Below are 25327 nucleotides of genomic sequence, written 5' to 3'. Positions count from 1 at the left end.
TTAAAAAACTTGACACCTCTGCATTTATTTTGTTTGTCAGATCATTTTTGGAAGGAAGCCATTTCAAAACAAACTAAAATTAGAGTTGTGGACATGTTTATTATTATTATTATTATTATTATTATTATTATTATTATTATGATGATTATGATTATTATTATGTTAAAAACAGTACACACTGCCTTCTGCACATAATAAAAACATCTTAGTTAACACTTTTTTTTTTTTAGAAAATATATTAAGCTTTTTTTTTTTGTAGTGTTATCCATAGCAACTGCACTTTTCGCAACGGTCCATATTCCCTTGAGGGGTGGAGTGAGGTCAGAAGCCTTCTCTTTGATTCGTCCTCTCAGCTGAATCCTATTCCTACGGGAGAGTCACTCACTGCCGACTGACAGAAGAGCGATGCCGCTTCGCCACACCCCCCTTTTTAAAGACCCGCTGGCCAGCATCACAGAACACAAGACAACACACGCAGTACGACAGAGGGAGAGCTGGACCAGGACACACATTCACAGTTTATCATAATAACACAACCCCACAGTAAGTAACCGTACTCTTGATAATATATTGTAATCCCTAACGCACGTTCAGATAGAACAGTCTCGCCTAATCAAACCTAACGTGTTTGATGCTGTTCTTCTCAATAAACTACTGCGTAATATTTTCTTACCAGTTTACGCAGGTGATGCTCAGGTTTGGGTTGGACGCCGTGAGTTAGTTAATAAAGCTATCGTGTTGTTTGCAAACGCAACTCTGCTGTTTGTTAATGCTAGATAATTTCAGAATGCCCGGCAGCTGCTGCTTGGCCTGTATTTTGTGATTGATTAAATCAAACTCCGGCTGTTAAAACGCGTTACGCCAAGAGCTGCAGTCCCTTTGCAACTCCGCTTTATTTGAGCATCCTCGGTGGGACCACGCCTTTGGGCGTGAGGTCCCTCTTGTGTTTATTAATACAAATTATTCCTGTACAGGTATTCTATCGCATTGATGTATTTGTTTTATTTACGTTTCAGAATTGGGTATTAAAACAAGTTCAGGTATGCCAAAAATATAAAATGTGACGTACTTGGTGATTTTTGGAGATTCGAGTACAGGATGGGTCACTACGAGTAACTGTTTTCGGGTAAACGAATGTAACACGTAGCAGTCCAAATGGATGAGAAGAAGCGTGTTAGACAGAGAGAAATTGTTATTATTCATTAGTGATACCAAATACTGCCCTGTTAAAATAGTAACAATTACCAAATGAATAGATTGAAATATTCTGTGCGATGCAATTATGAAGTTTTTACGAGCAATAGAGAATGCATACATATTTATAAATAACTATATATATATATATATATATATATATATATATATATATATATATATATATATATATATATATATATGCAAATGTATGTATTAATTCTATAAGAAACATACACATGAACAAAATTCAGTTTAACATGTATTACAGAAGGCTTAAATAGCAATGTATTAATACACCTTTTTCATTGTGTAAATGTGTTAATATTTGAACCATTATTGATGTAATTAACATAAAAAATAATCACAAAAATAAATGGGGGGGGGGGGCGGGGGGTCTGTGGGATACATAATAGTTATGTAAAGAATGGTGAATTCAGTGTTTTGTGGCACATGTTTGATTGTGTTTTCTTATTACTTTTTTGGTTTGTGTTATCTATTGATGAAGTGAATGTGAAAAGCCACACCCCAGGGCTGAGCAGATGTTAGCGTTAGCTTCCCCTCCACTAAAGAGCCCCTGGGGAGAGCAGGTTGTCCGTTTCTTCATGATGTAACAGTATAGTTTAGAGACTGAGACCATTAGGAGCTGAAATCACTTTCAGAGGAGCATCTGTTACAGCACAATGTAGTTTATTCAAGTCTGTTTGTGGGGGAGAAGGTATGTGCATGCAATATAGATCACACACACACACACACACACACAGAGCAAGTATCCTTGCTCAATCAGTTCTGTCCTCTACATAGTTAAGAATTCTAAATTCTGAAGACGTTCCCTTGTTATCACAGTAGAGAAGAGCGTCAGGAATGGAAGGTTCTGAGTTTTAATTGGCCTTTATACCTTCAGATATGGGCAAAAATATAAGCAATAACTCATTCAAATAGTTTGGATGAAACCATGTTGTATTGGAACCCTGCTACCTCACAAGCTAGTGTCTAAAGTAAACATCTCCATTCAGAAGTAAGAATAGGGATTGATGTAAGATTCCAAATATATACTTGTGGTTTTTATTTTTTCCACTCTGGGAAGGTAGGGCTAGATATTAAATTACCATTCTTAATATTGGTTCGGGATAACACATTATGTCGACGCTCTCAAGTTAAATATTGCCCCCCCCCCCCCCAAAGTGTTTCAGTGAAATGCACAATTATGAGCTGTCCCCGCATATGAAAAGTGTGTGGGCATAGGGACCTACAGAACTGCAGTCATACTGTTCTGTTACTAGTTGGAGAGGCTGCGTTGTTTCAAAGTTCGCTCCAATGTGTGTGCACTTTGGTAATGTAGCTTTAACATGTTTTCCAGACATGGCAAACCGAGGACCGACCTACGGGCTGAGCAGAGAGGTGCAGGAGAAGATTGATCAGAAGTACGACCCTGAACTGGAGGGCATACTGGTGGACTGGATCATCGCACAGTGCGGAGGGAACATGGAGCGTCCTCAAGCGGGGAAAGCACACCTCCAGGCCTGGTTAATGGACGGGACAGTGAGTATCCAGGGTTAGATATCAGGACAGAGCAGAAACAAGTACAGATGTGCAAATTAGCTGCCAGAATGAATGGAACAGGAATGCTTTATTATTGTTCTTTGTTTATTAGTTTGAGCTTACTAATATTGTTTTGTTAATGAATATTCTGTTGGGACTGGTTTATTGTTTTCGGGTGAGGCGAGGGGTGCCCTCAGTGATACTCAGTGTTTCTAAAGGCATCGACTCTTTTATTTGTCCTTGAATGTTTGACTGCTTAGTTATGTGAATTCTGTTTCCGTTTTAAAGCAGATCAGTCTCATAAAGAAGGCCCTTCTGACAGCCGTCTGTCTGTGGCACCAGCTGTCAAACAGATGTTGTTTTGGGGGCAGGGGGTGGTGGTGTGGAGGTTACAAGGAGGAAGGGGTTAATTCAGTTCAGATCTACAGTAAGTGAAAAATGTAGCAAGCATCAAACAAGCATGAAACCTTTTGTTATGTCAAGTACTGATAAATTAATATAAAGCAGGGGTGTCGAATCACAGTCCTGGAGGGCCACTCCACTTCAGGTTTACCACGTAAAATAATACACTGAACGACTCCAGGGTCTGGATGGAGGTTTAATCGGGTCAATTAAACTATTTAGAACAGGGTTGGAACAAAGACCTGGACTGGAAGAGACAGCTTTGGCCACCCCTGATATGAAGTATGGTTGTTGTTCAGTAGAAGAAAACATTTATGATTTAAGGTAAAATTCCATTCAGTTAAACTTAATGTCTAACTGCCTACATGCCTTCAGAAAGATTTCCATTTTAGTATTTGTAAGGCATGTATGACTTGCAATTGACACCACTTGACAGGTCTAACAGCTGGGCATATTCTCTTAATGCTACTACTACAAGCTCAAACAAAAACAGATGACAAGCCTCTTCTGGGTGGGCAGTTTGAAGATAATGCCAGTCAGCAGTGGATGTGATTCAAACCAAACACATTGAGTGCTTTTGTCGGCAGTTTTTCGTTTGTTAATTTAAGGACCGGGCTGCATCTGCTTCAGCCTGTAGGTCAGGTATCCAGAGGAAGTACACAGCTGCAGCTGGACTGTGTTGATCTGGTTAGAGTATCCTTTATTCCATTAGGCACAAACTGTGATTGTAATCTGCACAGTGTGCCCTCATTACATCTCTACACTATGAAGCTATAGCCGCAAAAACCTGAAGCTATTCCTTACACAGTAAATGTGATGCAGCCCCCCATGCATCGACTGGGATTCCTAGCTGGGACTACGCCAAGAGTACTTCAACCAGCGTTCCATGAAAGTGGATATCTGTACCAGCAGTGGCCATGAGAACTGCCCCTTTCAGTCATTTAAGATGTACTGACAAATAGTGAGAACTTCTTTCCATTAAGCTAAATGCTTTTTCCATGTGATGCTTTAACTATGAACATTGAAGTACGTTTAGACCAAGCGGACTATGTTTGTAATGGACTACAAAGATGTTAAATGTGCCGCCACTTCACCGAGTCTTCATTGGTTCTCCGTTGCTCTTCAACCCCGGCTGGCACAGAATGCAATAGATTGGTGCATTAGTTTTCTATGCCGTGTGTGGTGTCCCAAATGAAGTGTTCCTACAAGGTACCTGGTACCTGTCTAAATATCTAAAGCCTTATTGGCATACGAGTCATTGGAGCGATCAAGTTTAATTCTATAGAAGGAAATTACTTAAAAGAAAGTAAATCATTCAACTAGCTGAGAGGATTTCTACAAAGCTTTACCATTCTGTCTTGACATCTTGTTTTGTGAAAAAAGCAGAAATCGGACGGCTTGCTAGCTAGCAGCCTGACTTAGAAGTGCTTGTGAACCAACTTTTTTCCCTCAATTAAAACAAAAATGTAAAAACTGTTCAGTTTAATGTTTGATGCAATGCCTCCTAAATACATGCTGCTAGTGCATTTAACGTTTTAAAGATCTGAAACTTACTTAATAAATAATTTAAAATCCTGCTTGGTACCAATCAATTCTAACCCCGGACAGGAAGAATTCGATGATGTACTGTCGAGATGATTTGCCTCATGAAAGAGATGGGAGAATGATTGCAATGTTCTTAATTGGATTTGCTGCTTGCCAAATGTCAGACTGACATGACAGACATCGCCACGGCATATTGCCATTTAATTTAATTTGTTTCACTGGATAGTCTGAAACCATTTTGAAGTTTAATCACTGAGTTTTCTGGCAAAGACCCCTTTAATTGACAGGACCCCCTAGAAGTGGCCCGTCAATCGATTATTATTATTATTATTGTTATTATTAATGTTATCATTATTATTAAGATATAAGCATGTATCCACTAGGGGTGTAACAATACACTAATCCCACCACTACAATATGCAGGTCACACTAGGATATGCATCACAATACATGATCGTGATGGGCTACTTGCATGATGCTTAATAAGATCAAATGATCATTTAATGATTTTGTTAAACGAAAATGAGGCAGGGAGAGTATGTATCCATACCAGCTATAAAACACACTTCATTCAAGAACCACTGGGTGATCTACAATGAGCTCTGCTGTGCTTTTCGTCTTTTGTCACAATACAAGTGGTGCATGCTTTTACGATGATATGTCATGTAAAGAAAGCATCACGATTCATCGATAAAGGAAACTAAGCTGTTTTGTTTTCTTTAGATAATACGACATGCCAGAGACAAGTTTGGCCAGACTAGAATTGTATGGAGCTGTACTGGCAATTTATCCAAGAGCCCAGGGTTAACTGCTCTGCTCTTCCTCCAAAGACCTCAAGGAGGTATTTAATTTCTACAGAGTAGACTGGTCTATATGGTCTTACTCTAGGTATAGGTTAATCGGTAAACCAATACATACTCATGCTTTCCCTTGTTGATTATAATGGATCTCCTTGCTTTTTCATGCTCTCCCTAGTTGGTTATGATGGATCTCCTTGCTTTTTCATGCTCTCCCTAGTTGCTCTGCAGGCTGATAAACAGCCTCTATCCACGGGGCAAGGAGCCCATCAAGAAGATCCCAGACACACAGATGGCCTTCAAACAGATGGAGAAGATCTCTCAGTTTCTCAAAGCTGCGGAAGCCTATGGGGTTATCACCACGGACATCTTCCAGACAGTAGATCTGTGGGAAGGTACACCCATTTAAACAGCCTTTCTCGTTTTCTGGTTTGCTTGATTCATTCATCAGTAGGCCCATCAATTGGGGAGGGATCTCTTTCACTGATTAACCTTATTTTAGTGTCAAACTTTTTATTTAGAAATACAGACCTCAAAGCTTTATTTTAAAGAGTGTTTTGTTTTTGTTTTCAGTCTGTTTTTCATTAATAAAATACAGCGTGATATTTGTGGAACTGTTCCATGTTGCTGTTGGCTTCTTTAACTGCAGTGTAGAACAGTTGCATGGAAATCTAACTTAATTAAAATGTATCTAAATAGGCAACACTGCTTGCTGAGGTGTCATCTTGGGATCCAGAGAACCTGTAGATTACACACTGTGTCGAGGTGAAGTGATGAAACGGGTCATGTTTCTTGGCTTGCTGTTGTGCTTGTCCTCCACCAGGTAAAGACATGGCTGCGGTGCAGAGGACGCTTGTGGCTCTAGGCAGCGTGGCGATAACCAAGGATGATGGATTTTATCGGGGAGACCGTAGTTGGTTCCACAGGTAAGGATGTCTTTAGGTTTAAGCAATACTGTTCAATTACCTCCCTAGTAGTAAAAGCACAGCAAAGTGTAATAAAGCACAGTGAAAGCCTGGCAAAGCCCGTCAAGGTTCTGCCGAGGTTTGTTCAGAGTGATGAGCTGAAGATCCCACAGTAAAATCCCTAATAAACGTGTATCCGGCTGCTCGCCCCTCACAGGAAAGCACAAGGGAACCGACGGGAGTTCTCCGAGGAGCAGCTTCGCCAGGGCCAGAGCTTGATCGGGCTCCAGATGGGCAGCAACCGGGGGGCCTCGCAGTCGGGCATGACTGGGTACGGGATGCCAAGACAGATCATGTAACCCCTCACTGCAGGAGCATGGAAAGAGACTCGAGCAGCCCCAACCTTAAAGCCTGGCCCAACTGCCTTGGATGTCAGGGGTCTGTGTAACAAAGCCATGACTTGGAAAAAGGATGTGTTATACTGGCTGTGTCTCGCTCTCTAGCTACAGTTATGGCCACAAGTTTGGCATCGCCTAGAATTTTAGGATTTAGGACTATAAATATAATTGATATTTTATTTAACGTCATGTAATCAAAGAAACTACAAAATGATACCGCAATGGTCTACCGGAAAGATCTAATAGTACAGTATTTAATATACAAGGTAAAATTTTTCCATTTGTCAGTTTTTTGTTTAAGTATATGGGGAAAACCTACACCGTGGTATGTAATTAAATATGTTAAAGTAACATTATTCAGCAGATTTAATTTGACTTATGAAGCAAAATGAGTTAATTCTATAGGGTGATGCAAAACGTTTGGCCATAGCTGTATATAGCTATGTATAGATATATAGATTGATTGATTTATCTGTGTATAAGGAGCAGTCACTGTATGATGCAGTACGTGCCATACCACTGACACACTATTGTGTTCCTTCTGCTCATTTTTATTTATTTCGTGTTGTTTTAAGTTGACTATTTATTTTGTTCACTGCACTATTATCCTTGTGCAGTTCAGATGCCCTTGTCTGTTATATAGTGTTGAATAAATGCTTTGTTTGATTCCTTCTGTCATCTAGTGTATTGTTTGAAAGCTGTCCTGGTGATAGTGGGACTTACTGAAGCTAAGCAAGAGCTTATCTTATTGAACCTTGTATCAACGGGGTTGGGTACAGAACTGGAACTGCTGTTGTGCAAGATTCATCACTGTCAGCATCCAGACCATGGCTGTAGAATGCACTGCTGAGGTCGCACTGGAGTACTGTGTCTAATAACGGTCAGCACGGCGCCACAGGGACAGTGTGGCCCTGTAGAGAGTCCAGCGAAAAGCAACCAGACTAATCCCAGCATGGCTTAAAGGAATGAGCTACCAAGACAACGTTGTGGGATCAAAGCTGTTCGGAACCGGACGAGCTTAGATGGGTCGAACGGCCTTCTCTCATTCGTGAATTATTATGGTCATATTCATATCAGAAATGAGTTGGACCCATAGTTTTGGAAGTCTTTCAAAAACATAAAAAAATTTAATGTTATTCCACTCTCAATTTTATAATACTGCTGGGCTGAAATAAATATGAATATTTATCTTTTTTTTTTGTTAGCTATTATTTAAACTAACAGACTGACTTAAAGAAAGGTATTTACTAACCTAATATGGTATGATATATATTGCTTTCTAAATAACATGCATATTTAAAAAAGAAAATCACTGATAAGCAGGGTGAAAAACTATAGCTTTACACACTGAAATTTGGCAACTTGCAACTGTGCCTCCATAGAGATAAAAACACGAGTGAAGCAAGACATGCACCAACCACACAGCTTTTATTAATGCAGCCGGGGTGTTTCAGAGGAATTTATTGTTTTAAAATAGCCTTGCAATTTATGGGCCATATGTTACATATATATTGTATCTGACACAACAAACCCTTCAGGGGAGGAATAATGTACTGTTTATAAGGATGGTTTAGTACTGAGCAGAGCTCCTGTGTGCCACACTGCAGCAGCTGTGTCTGATCTCAGGGGAGACTGGCTAGATAGAGCCTTTCAAATACAACACCCCTCACATACGAAAATAAAATAATGAAGTGTGGACTAGCCGGCAAATATAGTTGGTTTGTATGTCTCTTACTTATCCCTAAAGAACAAAAGATCAACAAAGTGTTCTCGTTGTCTACAACGTGACTTTGAAGACGACCGCAAGAGAGAATAATATTTTTTGAACAGCATCTGAATCTGGAGCTATGAATAGGAATTGTGCAATCTGATCATGACTTTAATGTAAGGGTTCAGCGAAAGGTTTGGGGTAACATGGTGATTCAAGGTTAGGATGCGTTTTATGTGTAGGTTTACGCTAGACCTATTTAATGAGTCAATTTGCTCTCTGCAAAACTGAGAATGAACTATTTAACAGGATTTGTTGTCAAGGTTATCGGCCCCATGATCAATAGTTTGCACACCACTTGCTGGATGCGTCCCACGTGCCTGTTCAGTGTTACACTAAAATATGGGGTTATTTGCCAAATCCTTCCATAGTATCACCTTCTAATGCAAGCCTAGGCTTGCAGTCCATACAGTAAATACTGTGTATTCTTCTTAATCGATAGAAACTGTATTAGTTCTAATTGTTCCATTAGTCTGGATGATATTCCATTAGTATAGTCCAATATTCCATTAGTCTGGATGATATTCCGTTAGTATAGTCTGATGTTCCATTAGTCTGGATGATATTCCGTTAGTATAGTCTGATGTTCCATTAGTCTGGATGATATTCCGTTAGTATAGTCTGATGTTCCATTAGTCTGGATGATATTCCATTAGTCTGGATGATATTCCGTTAGTATAGTCTGATGTTCCATTAGTCTGGATGATATTCCTTTAGTATAGTCTGATGTTCCATTAGTATAGTCCTATATTCCATTAGTCTGGATGATATTCCGTTAGTATAGTCCTATATTCCATTAGTCTGGATGATATTCCATTAGTATAGTCCGATGTTCCATTAGTCTGGATGATATTGTGTTAGTATAGTCTGATGTTCCATTCGTTTACTAGTCTGGTTAGAAAGTAATAGTCTTCTCTAGTTAGAAAAGGTATTTTGTTGGTACACTGATGATACAATCTTTCTCACTCATTTAAGAAGCTCTTGGACGAAGTCAAAGCACTTCACTGATTTTCTAGTCTAAAACAAAATCTAATAAATCATAAGAATATGAGAAAATATTTGTAATAGTTCTGACCAAAACTCAAGCTGTTGAATTTGGCCTTTACGCACTGAATGATTTCTCCACAGTGTGTAAGCAATGCAAACGATAAATAAAACAGCTTAGCACAATCAACAAACAGACCCTGGAACAAGACGCTTGTAATTGTGTAACCTTAAGACAATTATGTAATGGGGCTGAAAGACTGTTCTAGAATGCGGAATGAAAAGGTCATTCCGGAACACAGCTGGCAGTTTCCATCACAGTAATGTTTCTGTTCCGGTTGATAATGTCCATAACATTTCAAAAGGCTGATCAATTGATGTGATAAAACAAAACCTGCAATGTGATAAGACTGCTTGAATAAACATTTATCAGAGTGTACATCTATCATGCTCGCTCCCATCAAACTGTCCCCAGAAATGAAGCAGAAATGAACCCCTCCCCCACTCTTCTTTGTGAGGTAACACACATCATAGTTAAAATGAATGCTGTTAAGATACAAGCCATAAACTGCAGCCTATTAGAGTGCTGCATGCAGGAATGAAGTCAGGTCAGAAGGGGTCTTATTAAAGAGCTCTCTGTGTGTTGCTCTATTTCAGTTCAATGTATTTTATGTTAATGGAGCAGGCAGGCTGGCTTATTAAACATCTGACCTTTCTCTGCTTTTTATCTTAACAGGCGCAATTTAATTAGAAAGCTGCAGACTGACTCTCTGCTTTATTGCTCTGCTTCCGCTGGTGCACTCATAAATTCAACTTATAAATCAAAAATTTAAATAACTCTATATCTATCTATCTATCTATCTATCTATCTATCTATCTATCTATCTGTCTATCTATCTATCAAGCATGGCCACATAATTGGGGACCAATACAAAAGAGCTGAAGCATGAGACATTTCACGTTATCAGCTGCTCAGTGTGTAAGGCCCAGAGCAGTCTGTTGCTAGTTAGTTGTAAGATGTAAAATCTCAAACTTCTCAAGAAGTGTATTAGCAACAACACATCTTGCAACCCATTCCATACACTCCCCACTCTCTGTGACAGAAAGTGTCTCCTGTCCTACAGTGTGGACCCATTCCATACACTCCCCACTCTCTGTGACAGAAAGTGTCTCCTGTCCTACAGTGTGTCTGTCTCCACTCCGTTCCCCACGGCAGTATATTCTCTAATCTTGGTTTCTGTGCTGCTCTTGAAATAGTGACTGGGGTTGATTTTAAAAACAAAGCCCTACCCGTCCTCAAACCATCATCAAAAACACGTCCATACCTTTGAGCCCTAGGATTAGTTCCAGTAGTTGCTCTTCAAAGATTCAACCCTTATACATGTTTACCACAGTATTTTTGCACGGTAGATAGATAGATAGATAGATAGATAGATAGATAGAGAGATAGATAGAGAGATAGATAGAGAGATAGATAGATAGATAGATAGATAGAAAGATAGACAGAGAGATAGATAGAGAGATAGATAGATAGATAGATAGATAGCCTGTCACAAGGTGATTGCCCCAGTTCAGACGCTGAGCATTTATTCCAGTTGCAGGCACATGTAGCTCAGACTAGATCCAGCAGCAGCTAATGGATCCCTAGCAGGAAATACAAGAGGAAATATATCAATATCATCATCATCATCATCATCATCATCATCATCATCACCATCATCATCATCATCATCATCATCATCCTTATTATTAGAAAAGGTAGTCCAAGATTAGTGCTTATCTGGGTCTGTGAAACTAACCGTTTAAGTAAAAAATGAGAGACCCCATAACACAACGCACAGTAATAATTTCTTAACTGTTAAGTTTCTGTGCACACAGTAAAAGCAGAGCAAAGTGTAATAACGCAAAGCCCAGTAAAGCCCAGTATGGTAAAGCACATTCAAAACATGGGTAGACTATAATAACTTATGGGGTGCAAAATGACTGTACCGGTCAACAATTATAAGAAGGGTCTGGTGATGGTGGCAATCTGAAAAAGGATTTCTGCACCAGTAAAAAGCTGGCACTTGCAGCCCTTGTCACCAATGCAGTTTAATTATATATACCTACACGGCAGACACAGTACACAGCTACTTCTAGGAAGATGCAGTTACACACGGTGTTTCCTTCTCTCAGAAACTGATACCGCCAGCACTGCTCCAGGGTAGCATTGACTGGCTGTCATCCCTTATCAGCTCAGACTCCTCTGGGAACGCTATGGGGAGTTGACGGGATACTGTGCTAATGGTTCTCGCATTTACAACGACATGTCTGCAGCGGCTCGTTGTTGAAACAGGGGCCGAATTGTACGTCCTTTCACAAGGATGGCAGAGAATGGAAGTGACGCGTCAGGCCAAACCGAAGATAATTTAAGTGTAAGTAGCGGTGAAGTGTTTACAGCAATTGCAAAGCTGATTATGTTCCCGTCTGAATAACAGAGACTTTTTGTTTTGCCTTTTAACAAAGTGCTCCCTGTGTTTGTTTAAAGGGTTTGTAATTGGAGTACCGACGTGCGATGGGATAGGATTCATTCATTTTGTTTCTGCTTACTCCTCAGTGTGTATGTAATGTTTTTCTAGGAGGCAGAAAGCTGTTTCGTGTGCGTGTGCGTGTGCGTGTGTGTGTGTGAAGGTGTGTGTATATACTGGGCCAGTTTAGACTGCTTGGAACCTTGACAGTTTCAAGGTTCTAAAGACAAGTTGCCCTTCTAGTGCTCGATTTGAGGGATTTTAGCTTGAACTTTTGCACCTATGCTTAATTTATTCCAAAGTGGCGTGGAAGTTGGCTTGCCTTACTTGACTTTTACTGAACTGTAGGATAATGGGCACTCTGCTATTACTTGTAGGGCTGTAGCAGGTTTAGTGCCTGTGTTGATCTTGTTAATCTTCTTCACGCCCTGAAACTCATACTCAGTGAAATCAGAATCCTCAGCGTGCAGTCTCCAGCAGAGTGGCTGATAGAAATCATTCTGTAACGGCTGAGTCCTGGATTAACTGCAAAGAGATGTTTTAAACCATGTCTAGAGGGTGAGGAGCAATACAGCTTTATTCATGGAATGCACATGAACAGAGACAACTGGGCTTGTTTTACAGAGATATTCAGACCAGTGGCATAGGCAGGATTTTGTTTCGGGGATGGGTGGAGATTTTTTTGATGATGGTTAATACTGGCGTAGCAAGGATTACGTTTTGGAGGGTGGGGGGTGGGGGTGCTGGTGCTGGTTATGGATGATCGAGATTCTTCCACATGGCTGATATTTTAGATTGTCCCATGTAGTTGAATAATTGATTTCGGGGGGGGGGGGGGGGGGTTAAACCCCTAAAACCACCCAACCCCCCAGCTATGCCACTGATTCAGACTACATGACAGGATACACAGTGATGACATAAATGCCATGCATACCTGGAATAACCAGCGAGACGCAGAGAATCAGATACTGTCGTTCACTCTGTATTATAGAGGGGTCACTTAACCATCAGGATGGAATGACACCACATCAATTATTAAAATGCACAGAAACTTTAAACGCATTAGCTGTACACAGTGCTTATGTTACAGAAGCTATACCGGTAAATCTTGTTATGTTAAAAGCAGTGATCATTTTAGCTATTTGTCTTCATTGCCTTTCCTTTTAGATTAATAAAGCCCTGCTTAAATGGAGAATGGTTTGTTTTACATGGGTTTTTTTTTCTTCAGATATCTGATGTTTCAGTGGAAGTGGCCACCGTTGATGCAAAGCTTGCCAAAAGAAGGCACCACAGAAAAGGCAAAAGGAAATCCAGATCGAAGAAAAAAGCCAGGAAGAGAAACACCAGTGTGTGGAAATCCCGAAACCTCGTGATCCTCGTGACTGTGTTGATTGTGGTGTTTGTAGTAACCATGTGGACCCTGCTGTGGTACTTCGTCTGTAAGTAGATTCCAGTACAACACACAGTACACTGGGCTTGCTTTACCTGATCATTCAGGGCACATCCTGAAGGCTCTAGGATTGGGGCTTCCATTCACAAAGTGTGTAGGACTGTTTGTCTTAAGGAATTATTTGGATTAATTAAATCTAGTTTACTGAATGTTTATTCTCAGTGGTGTTTAACCGGAGAGATTTATATTTGAAGTATTTATAAAATTGTTTCATAATACATTCCTTTAATACTTGCATGCAGGATGACCTCATAAAAAAAAAAAAACTATTTTAGTGTTTATATCAGGGGGCATAATAGACACAATTGGATGATAGCCTCGCATGAGGATGCCATTTTTTCCCCTTAGAAATCAATGGGATTTTTCTTCACAAAATGTAAATGTAAAGCTATTTATTAAGTGCATGAAAGGGTTAAACAGTCCTTAAGGTTGGTCTGGTGATGCTTTCTGTTGCAGTGCAACCTGAAAACAGCAGCCTGGTGTATTTTGCTGGGCTGTTCCGTTTAGCCCAAACTGATTTTATCCCGGAGTACCGGCACAGGGACTCCAGAGAATTCCTGTCCATGGCACAGAACATTGAGCATGTGGTGAGAAAACTCTCATTTGACATGATTTTGCATCTTTTTCTATTATTGTCCTGCGTTTTCAAGGATGACAGTGTGTGACTGTTGAAAGACGCCTAATTTAAAAGCACAGAATCTAGTCTGTTTTATCCTGCTACATATGGTAGCCTATTCCGTGTTTCATTTTATATTCATATTTAGCTATTGAAAGGTATCACCAACAGGTATGCTTTTAACATTTAGATATACTGTATATTTATATATATATATATATATATATATATATATATATATATATATATATATATATATATATATATATATATATATTTAATACTGTGTTGTATTTCCAGGTGAATAGCGTTTACAAAACATCAGCGGTGTCCAGACTGTACAGGCAATCTGTCATTTCAGATTTAAGGTACTGTAAATATCTGTGAACTTCCACGCTTGTTTCTGCTAGCTAGGGTTTCTTGAGGGCGGTACCCGCTGCGTGGCTCACACGTATGGTGATGAGTTTATGTTACTAGTATACAGCAGAGCTCTTGGGCCAGCTGAATGAGTATAAAAAGACAGCAAGGCTAACCTGTAGTCTTAAAGTGAGGGAACACGAAGCCACGTTGTGGTTCTGAACTTGGTTTCAGGAGACTGCACGGCACACCAGGGGAGACTTGGGGTTTGATACAGCAACCTCAGACTAGATCTCCGGTCTCCTGGAACCAGACTTCAAGCCGCTGTTCCTGAGAAAGTGGCTTTGTGTTCCCTCAGCTTTAGGTAGAAGCAAGTACAGTCAACACTGTACTTTACCACTGAAGCACTTTCTGCAGTGAGCTTTTAAGCAAACTACATTATTCATCTTTCATTGGTGATACTGTGTATATATATACAGCAACTATATCAAGCTGAGAAAAAAAGAATAATAACTTGTATTTAAAAAAGTTAAATGGAATTATATTCCAGAACTAAAAGATTGCTTAATTCAGGGCTGGAAATAAGCCCCCCCCCCAAATGCAGAGCAGTTTCATCCAGTCCTGATTTTACTCAGAGTTTAATGAGACACACCTGAGCTTGTTAGTTACACTCTGGCTAATCAAGCTGGTATGAAAAGCTGGAATGGGTGACACTGCTATGCAATATCTCTAGTCCATGTGTTTCCCTGCAGCAGTAACAACGATGGAGGTCTTCTTGTTCACTTCTGGATGGTCTTTGTTGTTCCGAAAAGCAAGAGCCAGTTTGTCTGCGAGGACTGCGTGGGAGCCATCCTGAAGGACTCGATCCAGACAAGTCTGGTCAATCGCAGCTCTGTGGGCTACCTGTCTGACCTGCCAGTGGACATGGACTCAGTCATCGTCAATGGCAGTCACCTTTTAAAGAGATAAACTGAGCTTAGAGCAGTGTGCACATTTATCAGAACACCCCAATTGCTGCTGTGGTTGTGATTTGTTGTGCATATGAAGTCAGACCACTGGAACTGAAACTCCTCTGTTCAGAATATGCAAATTAGTGATTGTTGAATTTCATTGATGACTTTAATAGGCCACACATGCATTTTAAAATAGTTAGAGAAAAAGAAAACAACCACACATGGTAAAATGCATGAGACTTTTTAGAAGTTGTTTAAGATGCCTAATTAAAGCACAAAGTGGTCTAACATTTTCACACATGAGTGCCTATTGTTTCTATATCACTGATTACTGACCTAAACATTCTCACTCCCAGAGGTTTTCATGCAGGTTGGAATATAAAGGATATAAATGACAAATCTTGAGGTGTTCTAATACATGTGCACACTACTGTACATACAAAGCTTTCCATAATAAGGCACATATTACATTTCTACTAACTCATTGTTTGGTGTGACAGAATGTATTCGTGTTTATATGTTAGTTAAATGAACTTCTTCTATTTGTTTACTCCAGCGGCCTTGCGGTCAGATTATTCTGCTCTAGGAACAGGTAATGTGAAGCATGCTGCCCCGATACAGACACGGCTGTGAACTGTGTACAGTAGGGAGGTGGAGCGGTATTATAAAAAGAAAAAAACAGAAAAAGATATACCAACTAGGGAGACGAGTGCATTTAATATGATGTAATCATTATCGTGAATATTATTTGCTGATTATCGATAATTAAAAATGTAATTCTCGTCGAGCCTAAAGTATAATCATGGCATGTAATTTTGTAATTAAAATTGGCCCTTTAATGCTGGTGCACAGTACAGCTGTGCAGGTATGTGTGGTAACATATTCATTAACGTCAATAAAATTGTCCTTCAGATGCATGCTATTTTTGCTAAATAATATGACTAGTATAGCCAGTAACTGGCTGGCCTATATGCAACGATGCTAATTGTTTTATTGCATTGCTTCTTGGTCAATATGTGTGCTGTGGCTGCAGTTCTTTAGCTGCTGAATATGTGGAATTTATTGCTATTTTAAAAATAGGAGCTCCTCAAAAGTAAATTACATGATTGTTGCCTCTAGCAAAATCTTTTTTTTTCAGTTTTGAAAGCTATTTCTTTTGGGAAGGTGCAGAGAGAAAGGCAGCCAGGTTTATCCCAAGACCTGTCATTATAATTGAGTCCAGGTGTGCAAGGACCATTCAAACCCAGTGTGATGTTCTTCTGCAATGGTTGCTAAGCCTTACCCAGTTCTGAAACCTTGACTTGACTGCATGTTTCTTGATGAGACTGACGCTGCCCTGTTCCTACAGAGTCTCAGTGCCTCAATGACTTGTATGCAGAGCACCCAGGCTTCAAGGTGCCTCTGAATGTCTCCAGCCCCTCTGGGAGAGGCGACTGCCATCTCAAGATCACTGCCTTGCTGGGTCACCTGGTTCGTCTGTCCATCGTCTCCATGCAAATCGAGGAGAACGACTGCGTCTCCGACTCGCTTGTCTTCTACGACTCCCTGATGCCAATTAGAAGCAAGGTTTTGTATAAGTATGTGATTAAATGTTATATAAGCATACGATTGACTCCCAACACCAATTCAGTTATTAATGTCTGTGAATATGTAACACATCGCTGAAACAATTCCACCAGTCTTCCCTGTCGTGTATCCCATTGGCTAGGGACAGTAGGTGTTGCATGTGCAGTTTTGAAAGAAACACATGATGTAGCTGCTAGAGTCTCACCTCTGTAGATGGGTCCTCCTGTGATCCTGGAAGTTTTTTTTTTTGCACTATAATTTTGCACTTTTCCCGTTCTTTTCCCATGGTTATACTACACATTGACTGTACCATAGTCCACCATGGTTTACCCTGTTTTTTTTTATTTGCTTTACCATGCCTCTCTGGGCTTTACAGGGCTCATCTATGTTTAACATTGCTTTCACTATGCTTTATTACACTTTGCTATGCTTTTACTATGATGGGACTTTAATAAGGGTATTTAGAAGCATGAGAGGATCGTATAACAGCTGTTCAAGTTACCGTTCTGTGCCCTTCCAGGATCTGTGGCCCCTTTAATTCTTCTACAGTCTCCTTTGTGTCCACCGGGAACATGATGTTCCTGTCGTTTAAGTCAGGCCCAGGGAAGAAAGGCTTTCATGGTTATTTTGAAGCGATTGCACAAGAAAGTGAGTGGCACTAACCATTATTTTTCTTGCTTCGATTAAAAATGAAGAACGATCACATAAAATAAATGCAATTACAGTAAATAGTTTGTAACAATGTTAATAAGAGACAATACCAGAGGAGCTCGTGGCTTTACAGATTGATTCCTGAAACAATATATTGTTTAATAGCAACATTTGAAAAGTATGGGCTTTATACAGGATGCCATTTTAGCGTGTTGGTTTGATGATGAGAAGCAGCAGAATCTAATTAAAAAAACAGATGCCATTTGCTTTTTAAGAATAGAATGTCTCCTGAATGCACGTATTACATTATTATGTATAGTAATGTGCACATGCATGTTTTCAGTTATGTTTGAAGGCTTGTTCCTTTTGAATAATTCTCAATGCATCGATTATTGTCAATTATTACCTGTTGGATATTCCACTAGGAAACTGGTTACTGATCACAACGCTCATTTTTCTACATGTAAAGAAAATAACTTTTACTTGCAGACCCGCAGTAGTCCACAAGGCGGCAGTAAAGTGCGAGTTGTGATCTGTAAAATTCCACAGCGTGTCCAGCATTCTTTCCTTGTTGTTTCCCAGGATGCGGTAACACTCTAGAAACCCGCTCTGTGAGGAGCTATGAAGGACGCATAACAAGCCCATACTACCCCAGCTTCTACCCTCCCAAATGCAGCTGTGCCTGGGTGTTTCAGGTAACGCTAAACATGCAGGCTTTCTATACTGTTTCATTATTCTTATTTAACTATAAGATTAATAAGAATTATCACCCACTCAGAGCGGCCGGTAAGCTAACTTGTTGTGGGTAGCTGCTCTGACCTGTTGTGTGGCGTGCGGGTCAGCTTGTATCGTACAGCACCCTATACAATGCTCTGTATGACTTGTTGTTCTTCTCTTGCATTAGACTCCAGTGAAGACGCTTGGCATAGCGCTGAAATTCTCAAACTACGTGCTAAAGGAGAAAGGGCTGAAAGGATGTGAACATGGGTGGTGGAAAATCAATGAGAATCTGTGAGTGAAATTACGAGTGCAGTATAAGTATGTTTGCAAAAAACACGTGACTGAAAGGGGGTCTGGAGTCGAGGAAGAAATAAGATGACCGGCCCGGCTAGGAGTCACATGCTTTTCATTTCACCATGCAGTGACATTCCACCACAATGGGGCATTCATATGCAAAGAAGATTATGAACTTATTACATCCACTATCTACTAATGGATCCGTTCTTTATTGTAAAGTAAAAGGGACAGGCTTTCTATGCTGGCACAGTGTTCTTTCAGAAACGCCGTACAGCAGACACTGACAAACTGACCGTCACTGCGCAAGGGAGCGCCAAGTCATTTCCATCATCCCTCATACTGATCCTGTAGAACTACAGGGGGCTTCCGACAACGTCTCTTCATGCATTTGATGACAGGATGTGGGTGATTTGGGGTTTTGAAGATGTAATCCTGCTGGTTTCTGATACTCGGTAATAGACACGCTAGTTTATCGGATTACTGCTCTTTGATCTCCTTCTTTGTTTGTAGGTACTGTGGAAGCTACATAGACCACCAAACAGTGTTTCACGTGGCCAGTCCGAAGGTTGAGATCGAGTTCCAGTGCAGTTCAAAGCTGTCCGATCCCCCGCTGATAGCTGAATATGGCAGCTACAACATCAGCCAGCGTGAGCACGTCATATATTATATATATATATATATATATATATATATATATATATATATATATATATATATATATATATATACCCATGCTGGTGGTGTTATGAGTGGTTATCCAAAGTAGATAAATACCTTTATGAAACGCTGCATTTAAATGCATGTGTACAACTGTAGTGGTTAAATGTACAATCTTTGTGTGAGAGAGTAAGATTAATGACTGTAATCTTTTTGTTTCCATGCTTGATTCACGCAGTTTGTCGTTATATTTGTATAATTGCCGTGAGGCGTTTATCTCACACCACAATTAACCAGATGGGAGTAATGTAGGAATGTGGCCAGTAGAGGGAGTTTTGAGCGCTGTTGAGTATATATGTTCCTGTTCCTTTTATTCCCCCCAGCTTGTCCTGATGAGCACTTCTCATGCACCACGGGATTATGCATCAGGGAATCTCAACACTGTGATGGACTGGATGACTGCTATGATGAAAGTGATGAGCTGTTTTGTTGTATGTATATGATAAGGAAATCTAATGATAATTCATAAATAATATAACATAGTGTAATCTGGGTCCAGAAAGGGCTGTATAAAAACAGCGATCTACCATAATTCTTTCTTTCTTTCTTTCTTTCTTTCTTTCTTTCTTTCTTTCTTTCTTTCTTTCTTAAACTTTGAAACACATTTTCCATAACACTGTGCCTTTCATTATGGCTATTCTTGCTATGCCCATTTACACCTTTGCAACACTATTATGCTCCCCACGTTCTGCACTGAGGAGTCTTTTCAGAAGCAGCTGCACGCTGGTATAGTTAGGACAGTGTAAATGATCCGCTGGTTTTACACTGACTGCTTGTCATTGGTATTTTGTTTCAGCAATCCCCTCTAAAGTGTGTAACGTCAGTTCCAAGCAGCATCCCTACTACGCTTGCAACGGAGTCCCAGACTGTGACAACGGCAGCGATGAAAGCAACTGCACACAGGGTTTGTGTGGCCTGCTTTTATAAAACACATTCTTTAGTGATGAGAGCCTGTGCATTACTAAAAAACGACAGTCAACTGAATCTGAAAACAATGTGAAACTGATCCCCAGAACACTTACTGCATTGCCATTTCATATTTCATTCACATTCAATTTACAGATGCACATGAAAGCACGTACTCTTACCAGAATCAATACAGGTAACCTCCCTTCAGCATTCAGGTGCATGAGCACACGTTACAAACCAAACCTATTTCACTTTTCAAAGTGCAGCATCAGAGTGGTCTGTTCAGAGACTTTAGCAAATGAAAGCCTGATGATGTCCTATTTGTGGTGTGGGGTACAAACCTAAATACGAAGGGAAAGGGGGACTCCAGCTTTTTCATCTTATTGCCATTGCAGTAAAAATGTCAGCGCCCCGGATGGGAGGAAAATAATCTTCCAATCTGCTTTTAAGACACTCGCTGCAGAAGTTAATTGCCATTGATTGATACTCAGTTGTAAAGGTGAGGGAAGGACAGCTTCTTAAAGGCACTCCCCTCTAGAATAGCACAGTGAGCATAGACTCCCCATTGGATTAGCACTCTGCATTGCCATGGATACTAGGACTGGACCTGCAGGTAGGAAGACTAATGCAGCTTTCTGAACATTTGCAGCAGCTCCGTGCACAAACATAACCTACAAATGCAAAAATGACGTGTGTATCAGAAAACGAAACGCAAAGTGTGACGGGGTGCCAGATTGCGCGGACAGGAGTGACGAGAGCAGTTGTGGTGAGTTTCTGTGTGCTGTCGTTTCTCAGAGCTTTGTTTAGCATTTTATTTACTGGAGCATTCCTGGTATTCTTTAAGAAACACAAGCTGCATCAATTGTATATTCAGTGTAATTCAGGGATACTTAGTAAGCAAGCAGGGGTAAAACAGGCAACACATGCCCCACTCCCAACTCCAGCAGGGGTAGTCCAGTATACTATATGTTCATTAAAAAAATAGTAATAAATAAAATAACTGATCAATAAAAATAGACAAATCAAGAAAAAAAGACATTGCTTTATCTATCAAAAGTTAGAGGATTTCCTATTGGCTTTGGTAAAATGCAATTCGATTCATGCTACTGTATATCCCACACTGGTTCATGTTAGACCCTAGTTTTATTTCATCGATTCAAGCACTTATGTTAAAGCAGCACCCAATTAATTTGCTTGAAAACAGCCTTTAAAGGCTGTGAGTAAGTGCCTGGTAATTGATCCTATGAACGCTGTGCTGAGTCTCGCTTCATAACTTGCTGTTTTTCTGAACAGAATTGCTTGGCACTGTCGGCACTACAGTGCACATGGAATTCACTGGTTTAAAATTGCTGTCAGCGTTTACAGTTTATCATTTTGTTTTACGGACATTCATGACCAAGAAATAATTCTTTGTAGCAGACTTTGACCCTATTTTTAATGACAGAAATTGACCTTTTATAATATGTAGGAATTAGAGCAGTGACACTCTTCATTGCTTCAGTAAGCTCGTCTGTTCTCAGGCTGAAGCTGTGAGTAAAATTTACAGGAACTGTCAAAACTACGAGAGTAACCGTGCAGTAAACAGAGCGGCAGTGATCTGTTTCCAGTAGCTTTACAATCCATTGTATTTACCTTTATTAACTTAAGGACCTAGTCCACTGATCCTCTGAACTTTCCTCTGAATTTCTAATCATTTCTAATAAGTTGGCTTATCAATGAACCAGATCTGAGAGGTACAACTCTATAGCATAGTCCTCTCCCCTGTGTTGGTCTGCAGATGTTTAATTTCCTCTGTGCAACTCAGCATGAGATGATTCCACCATAAGGTAATACCATAACCACTTGTATTGCCATTATCATCTCACCCTTACCTTTCACTGTTGAATTGAAAGCATTTAATACAGTACAATACAATACAATACCATTTGCTTGTATATAGCGGTCTTCATGCAGAGCCTCCCAGGGGGCTTTATAATAAAAAATATGAAATAAAAAACAGAAATCAATCCAGCTCAAGAATAAGCCGACGCAAACAGATATGTTTTTAAAATGTGATTTTAAAAAGGTTCGACTGTGCCAGCGTTCCTGATCAAAGGCATTGTGAATTCATTTCATAAGTAACTCAGAGCACTGTCGTGTGTTGAAAGCTCTGAGTGGTGTGGATTTCACTGTGAGTCTTGCCTTGCCACTCCAGGCTGTGGCAGTAAACCCCAGGCTCAGAGCCGCGTTGTGGGCGGCACCAATGCAGACGAGGGGGCGTGGCCCTGGCAGGTCGGCCTGCACTTTGCCGGAAGCCTTTACTGTGGCGCTTCGGTCATAGCCAAGGAGTGGCTCATATCAGCAGCACACTGCTTCAGCAGCGACAGGTAAGGCTGGAGTCCTCCCCAAACTCAGCCACATAAAGCCTTCAATTCAACAATTTAGAACAGGGTTGGGACAAAGACTGGGATAATTGTAGCATAAATTATATAAATTGGTGTAGTACCTGTACAATTACCAGTCAACACAATTAACGGAAATTAACCAAATATGTGAAGTGTTGGATTGTGAAATAACGAGGGCGAACTCTTATTAAAAGTTTTATGTTGCTGCCATTGAGAGTTTTTCATGGGTAGCAATCATTTCTCAACCTGTACACACAGTGCATAGTTGTGCTGTTTTCTTATTAGGCTCTGATTCCTTCACACGTCTTTGAGCAGGTTTTCTGACCCCCGCCCGTGGACCGCTCATCTGGGAATGCGCGTTCAAGGAAGTCCCAAGTTTGTTGCTCAGATCCGGAGGATTGTAGCCCACGAGTACTACAACGCCCGGAATTTTGACTACGATGTGGCTCTGCTGCAGCTGAAGACAGCCTGGCCTGACTCCCTGAGCCATCTCATCCAGCCAGTCTGCATCCCAGCCCTGGCACAGCCACTGCAGCCCGGGGACAGGTGCTGGGTCACAGGCTGGGGAAGCATGTCCGAGGGAGGTGAGCAAACAAATGAACCGGGGGATACAGTGAAGGGGCCTTTACATACATACATACGTCTATGTATATATATATATGGAAGTCATCATGAATTTGTATCTACTTTATTTTAACCACAGCCTTACATATAATAAATGAATAAATTCGGCCACTTCACCATAGAGTAAGAACCATGTGCAACGTGACCAGCTAGAGTTGTTTCTTGTTTTCTTGTTATCATTGTGGTTTAAATTGACCATTGGGACAGCCATGGACCCACTGTACTTTTCATTCTCTGGACCTCGCCTTCCATAATAGAGTGAACAGTGCTTTGAAACATATTGTGACATCGTAAGGATTGTTTTTACAGAACAAAACTCAGGAGAGGACCAATCAGGAGCTTCCTTTGTGTTCTTAGAGGAAGTCACAATGGGCCTGATTCTCAAAGTTCTTTATTCAAATCCAGAAACAGTTAACACTTTGTAAACGCTGAACTGTTCCAATCACTATTCATTAAAACATTTTCATTGGCAAGACGAGGTCCACAAATATAAATATAAGCTTGGTGTCTGCTGTACTATGTCATGTTTGTTGTTTTTCAACAGATAAAGACTACCCCACAGTCCTCCAGGAAGCGGAAGTTGAAATTATAGACCAGAGACTCTGTCAGAACAGATACGGCCCCCTCTCTCCTCGTATGGTATGTGCCGGAGTGATGTCTGGGAAGAGAGATGCTTGCCGGGTGAGTTCACTCGCTCCTAGTTAGGGGATATTCTTAATGCCATTCATATTCAAAATGGATTATTGAAACATAATACATTTTAAATGACTGCATGACTCACCTGCACACCACACAGTCATGCCTTTACCATGTTAGCCCTACTAGTGAGTGGCATCTACCTTGTTATTTTAAATTTCTCTTTAACTATATTGTTATGACAGCTTATTATAATTGTGTTAACCACAAAGGTTACATCTAAATGTAACTTTTAATTCTGCAACTACAGCCCTTCAGATGCTTTTATAACGCCTCAATATAAAATAAGAAAATAAAACCCCAAAATGATCCATTTCTTGGTGTTTTCCTTCCCACAGTGATTGAAAACAAAGATTGAAAACTTTTCGAATGGTAGCATATTGATTTAGAAAGTATCAAATTACATAAATACAGCTCGTGTTCTGATGTTTTCAAAGTCAAAGTGATTTGGTACTTAATGGGTTAACTTGTGTTGTTTGCTCCGCAGGGGGACTCGGGGGGACCCCTGTCATGCCAGGAGAAGAGAGGTGGGAGGTGGTTTCTAACTGGGATCGTTAGCTGGGGAGTGGGCTGTGGAAGACCTAACCTCCCTGGTGTGTACACAAGGGTGTCCAAGTTTGCAACTTGGATTCAAAATTACGTCTCCTAAATATTGTTTTTATTTTTTATTCTTATCATTTTTTTGTTTGTTTCTGGGTTTTTTAACTGAATAAATATTTTGATTATTTGTTAAACAAAAAATGTGAATGTGTCCCGTTTGTTAATGTTAATATAGGTTAAAAAAAAAGACATTTCAGAAGGCCCCCAAACGTACGTCACCTGCACCTGTAGGGGATTACATTGCTATTGTATTGTAATTAGATATCAATGTGCTGCACAGTACAACATTTTTGCACAGTATTTATGCAGTTTTCCCATGGTTACACTGTGGATTTACCATAGTTTACCCTGGTTTGGCATGTTTATGAATATGCTTTATCATACCTTGCTGGTCTTTACAGTGCTTACCAATGCTTAATTTCACGGTTAATTTCACTGTGCTTTATTAGACTTTGCTGTGCTTTTACTATGGTAAACTTTTATAAGGGTTACACTGCCTGGCTACTTTATTAAGACATGTACCTAGTATAGGGCTGGATCCCTGTTTTCCCTGATGATGTGGCATAGACTCCACAAGGTGTTGGAAGGCTGTGGAAGATGCCTGAAGTCTCTCTCACACTCCTCAAACTATTCACCCACAATTCTGTCACAGTGGATGGATGCATTATCATCTTGAAAGCAGCTGACATCAGGGTTCGAGAGCAGCACTATTCTATTAATCAAGGGGCCTAGGGTATACCAGGAG

General features: G+C 40.3%; 2 protein-coding genes across 2 annotated transcripts; both read left to right on the top strand.

Moving 5' to 3' along the window:
* The first annotated feature begins 381 nt into the window (after nt 1-381).
* Nucleotides 382-7452, top strand: LOC117968347 (transgelin-3-like). Its single transcript, XM_034916009.2, has 5 exons — nt 382-543; nt 2555-2736; nt 5701-5875; nt 6304-6406; nt 6603-7452. The coding sequence occupies exons 2-5, from the start codon at nt 2557-2559 to the stop codon at nt 6742-6744; spliced, it is 600 nt and encodes a 199-aa protein (XP_034771900.1). The 5' UTR covers nt 382-543; nt 2555-2556; the 3' UTR covers nt 6745-7452.
* A 4223-nt stretch (nt 7453-11675) lies between these two features.
* On the top strand, nt 11676-24732 carry LOC117968350 (transmembrane protease serine 7-like). The gene is made up of 18 exons (XM_034916015.2): nt 11676-11949; nt 13271-13481; nt 13949-14079; nt 14409-14476; nt 15218-15411; nt 15975-16010; nt 16767-16995; nt 17505-17632; nt 18218-18330; nt 18540-18646; nt 19163-19299; nt 19693-19800; nt 20166-20273; nt 20928-21044; nt 22473-22644; nt 22978-23246; nt 23831-23967; nt 24470-24732. The coding sequence occupies exons 1-18, from the start codon at nt 11899-11901 to the stop codon at nt 24629-24631; spliced, it is 2478 nt and encodes an 825-aa protein (XP_034771906.2). The 5' UTR covers nt 11676-11898; the 3' UTR covers nt 24632-24732.
* The last annotated feature ends 595 nt before the right edge of the window (nt 24733-25327 follow it).

The sequence above is a fragment of the Acipenser ruthenus genome, chromosome 9 (assembly GCF_902713425.1).
Source record: "Acipenser ruthenus chromosome 9, fAciRut3.2 maternal haplotype, whole genome shotgun sequence".
Classification (NCBI taxonomy): Eukaryota; Metazoa; Chordata; class Actinopteri; order Acipenseriformes; family Acipenseridae; genus Acipenser; species Acipenser ruthenus.
Note: the sequence above shows the minus strand (reverse complement) of the source record. Positions and strands in the feature narration are given on the sequence as shown.

Bases quoted from the DNA above. Each gene is read 5' to 3' on its own strand.
- LOC117968347 (XM_034916009.2), top strand. From the start codon at position 2,557: ATGGCAAACCGAGGACCGACCTACGGGCTGAGCAGAGAGGTGCAGGAG. The intron at 2,737-5,700 runs GTGAGTATCCAG...TGCTCTCCCTAG, and splicing joins CCTGGTTAATGGACGGGACA to TTGCTCTGCAGGCTGATAAA. The intron at 5,876-6,303 runs GTACACCCATTT...GTCCTCCACCAG, and splicing joins GACAGTAGATCTGTGGGAAG to GTAAAGACATGGCTGCGGTG.
- LOC117968350 (XM_034916015.2), top strand. From the start codon at position 11,899: ATGGCAGAGAATGGAAGTGACGCGTCAGGCCAAACCGAAGATAATTTA. The intron at 20,274-20,927 runs GTTTGTGTGGCC...GAACATTTGCAG, and splicing joins TGAAAGCAACTGCACACAGG to CAGCTCCGTGCACAAACATA. The intron at 22,645-22,977 runs GTAAGGCTGGAG...GTCTTTGAGCAG, and splicing joins CACTGCTTCAGCAGCGACAG to GTTTTCTGACCCCCGCCCGT.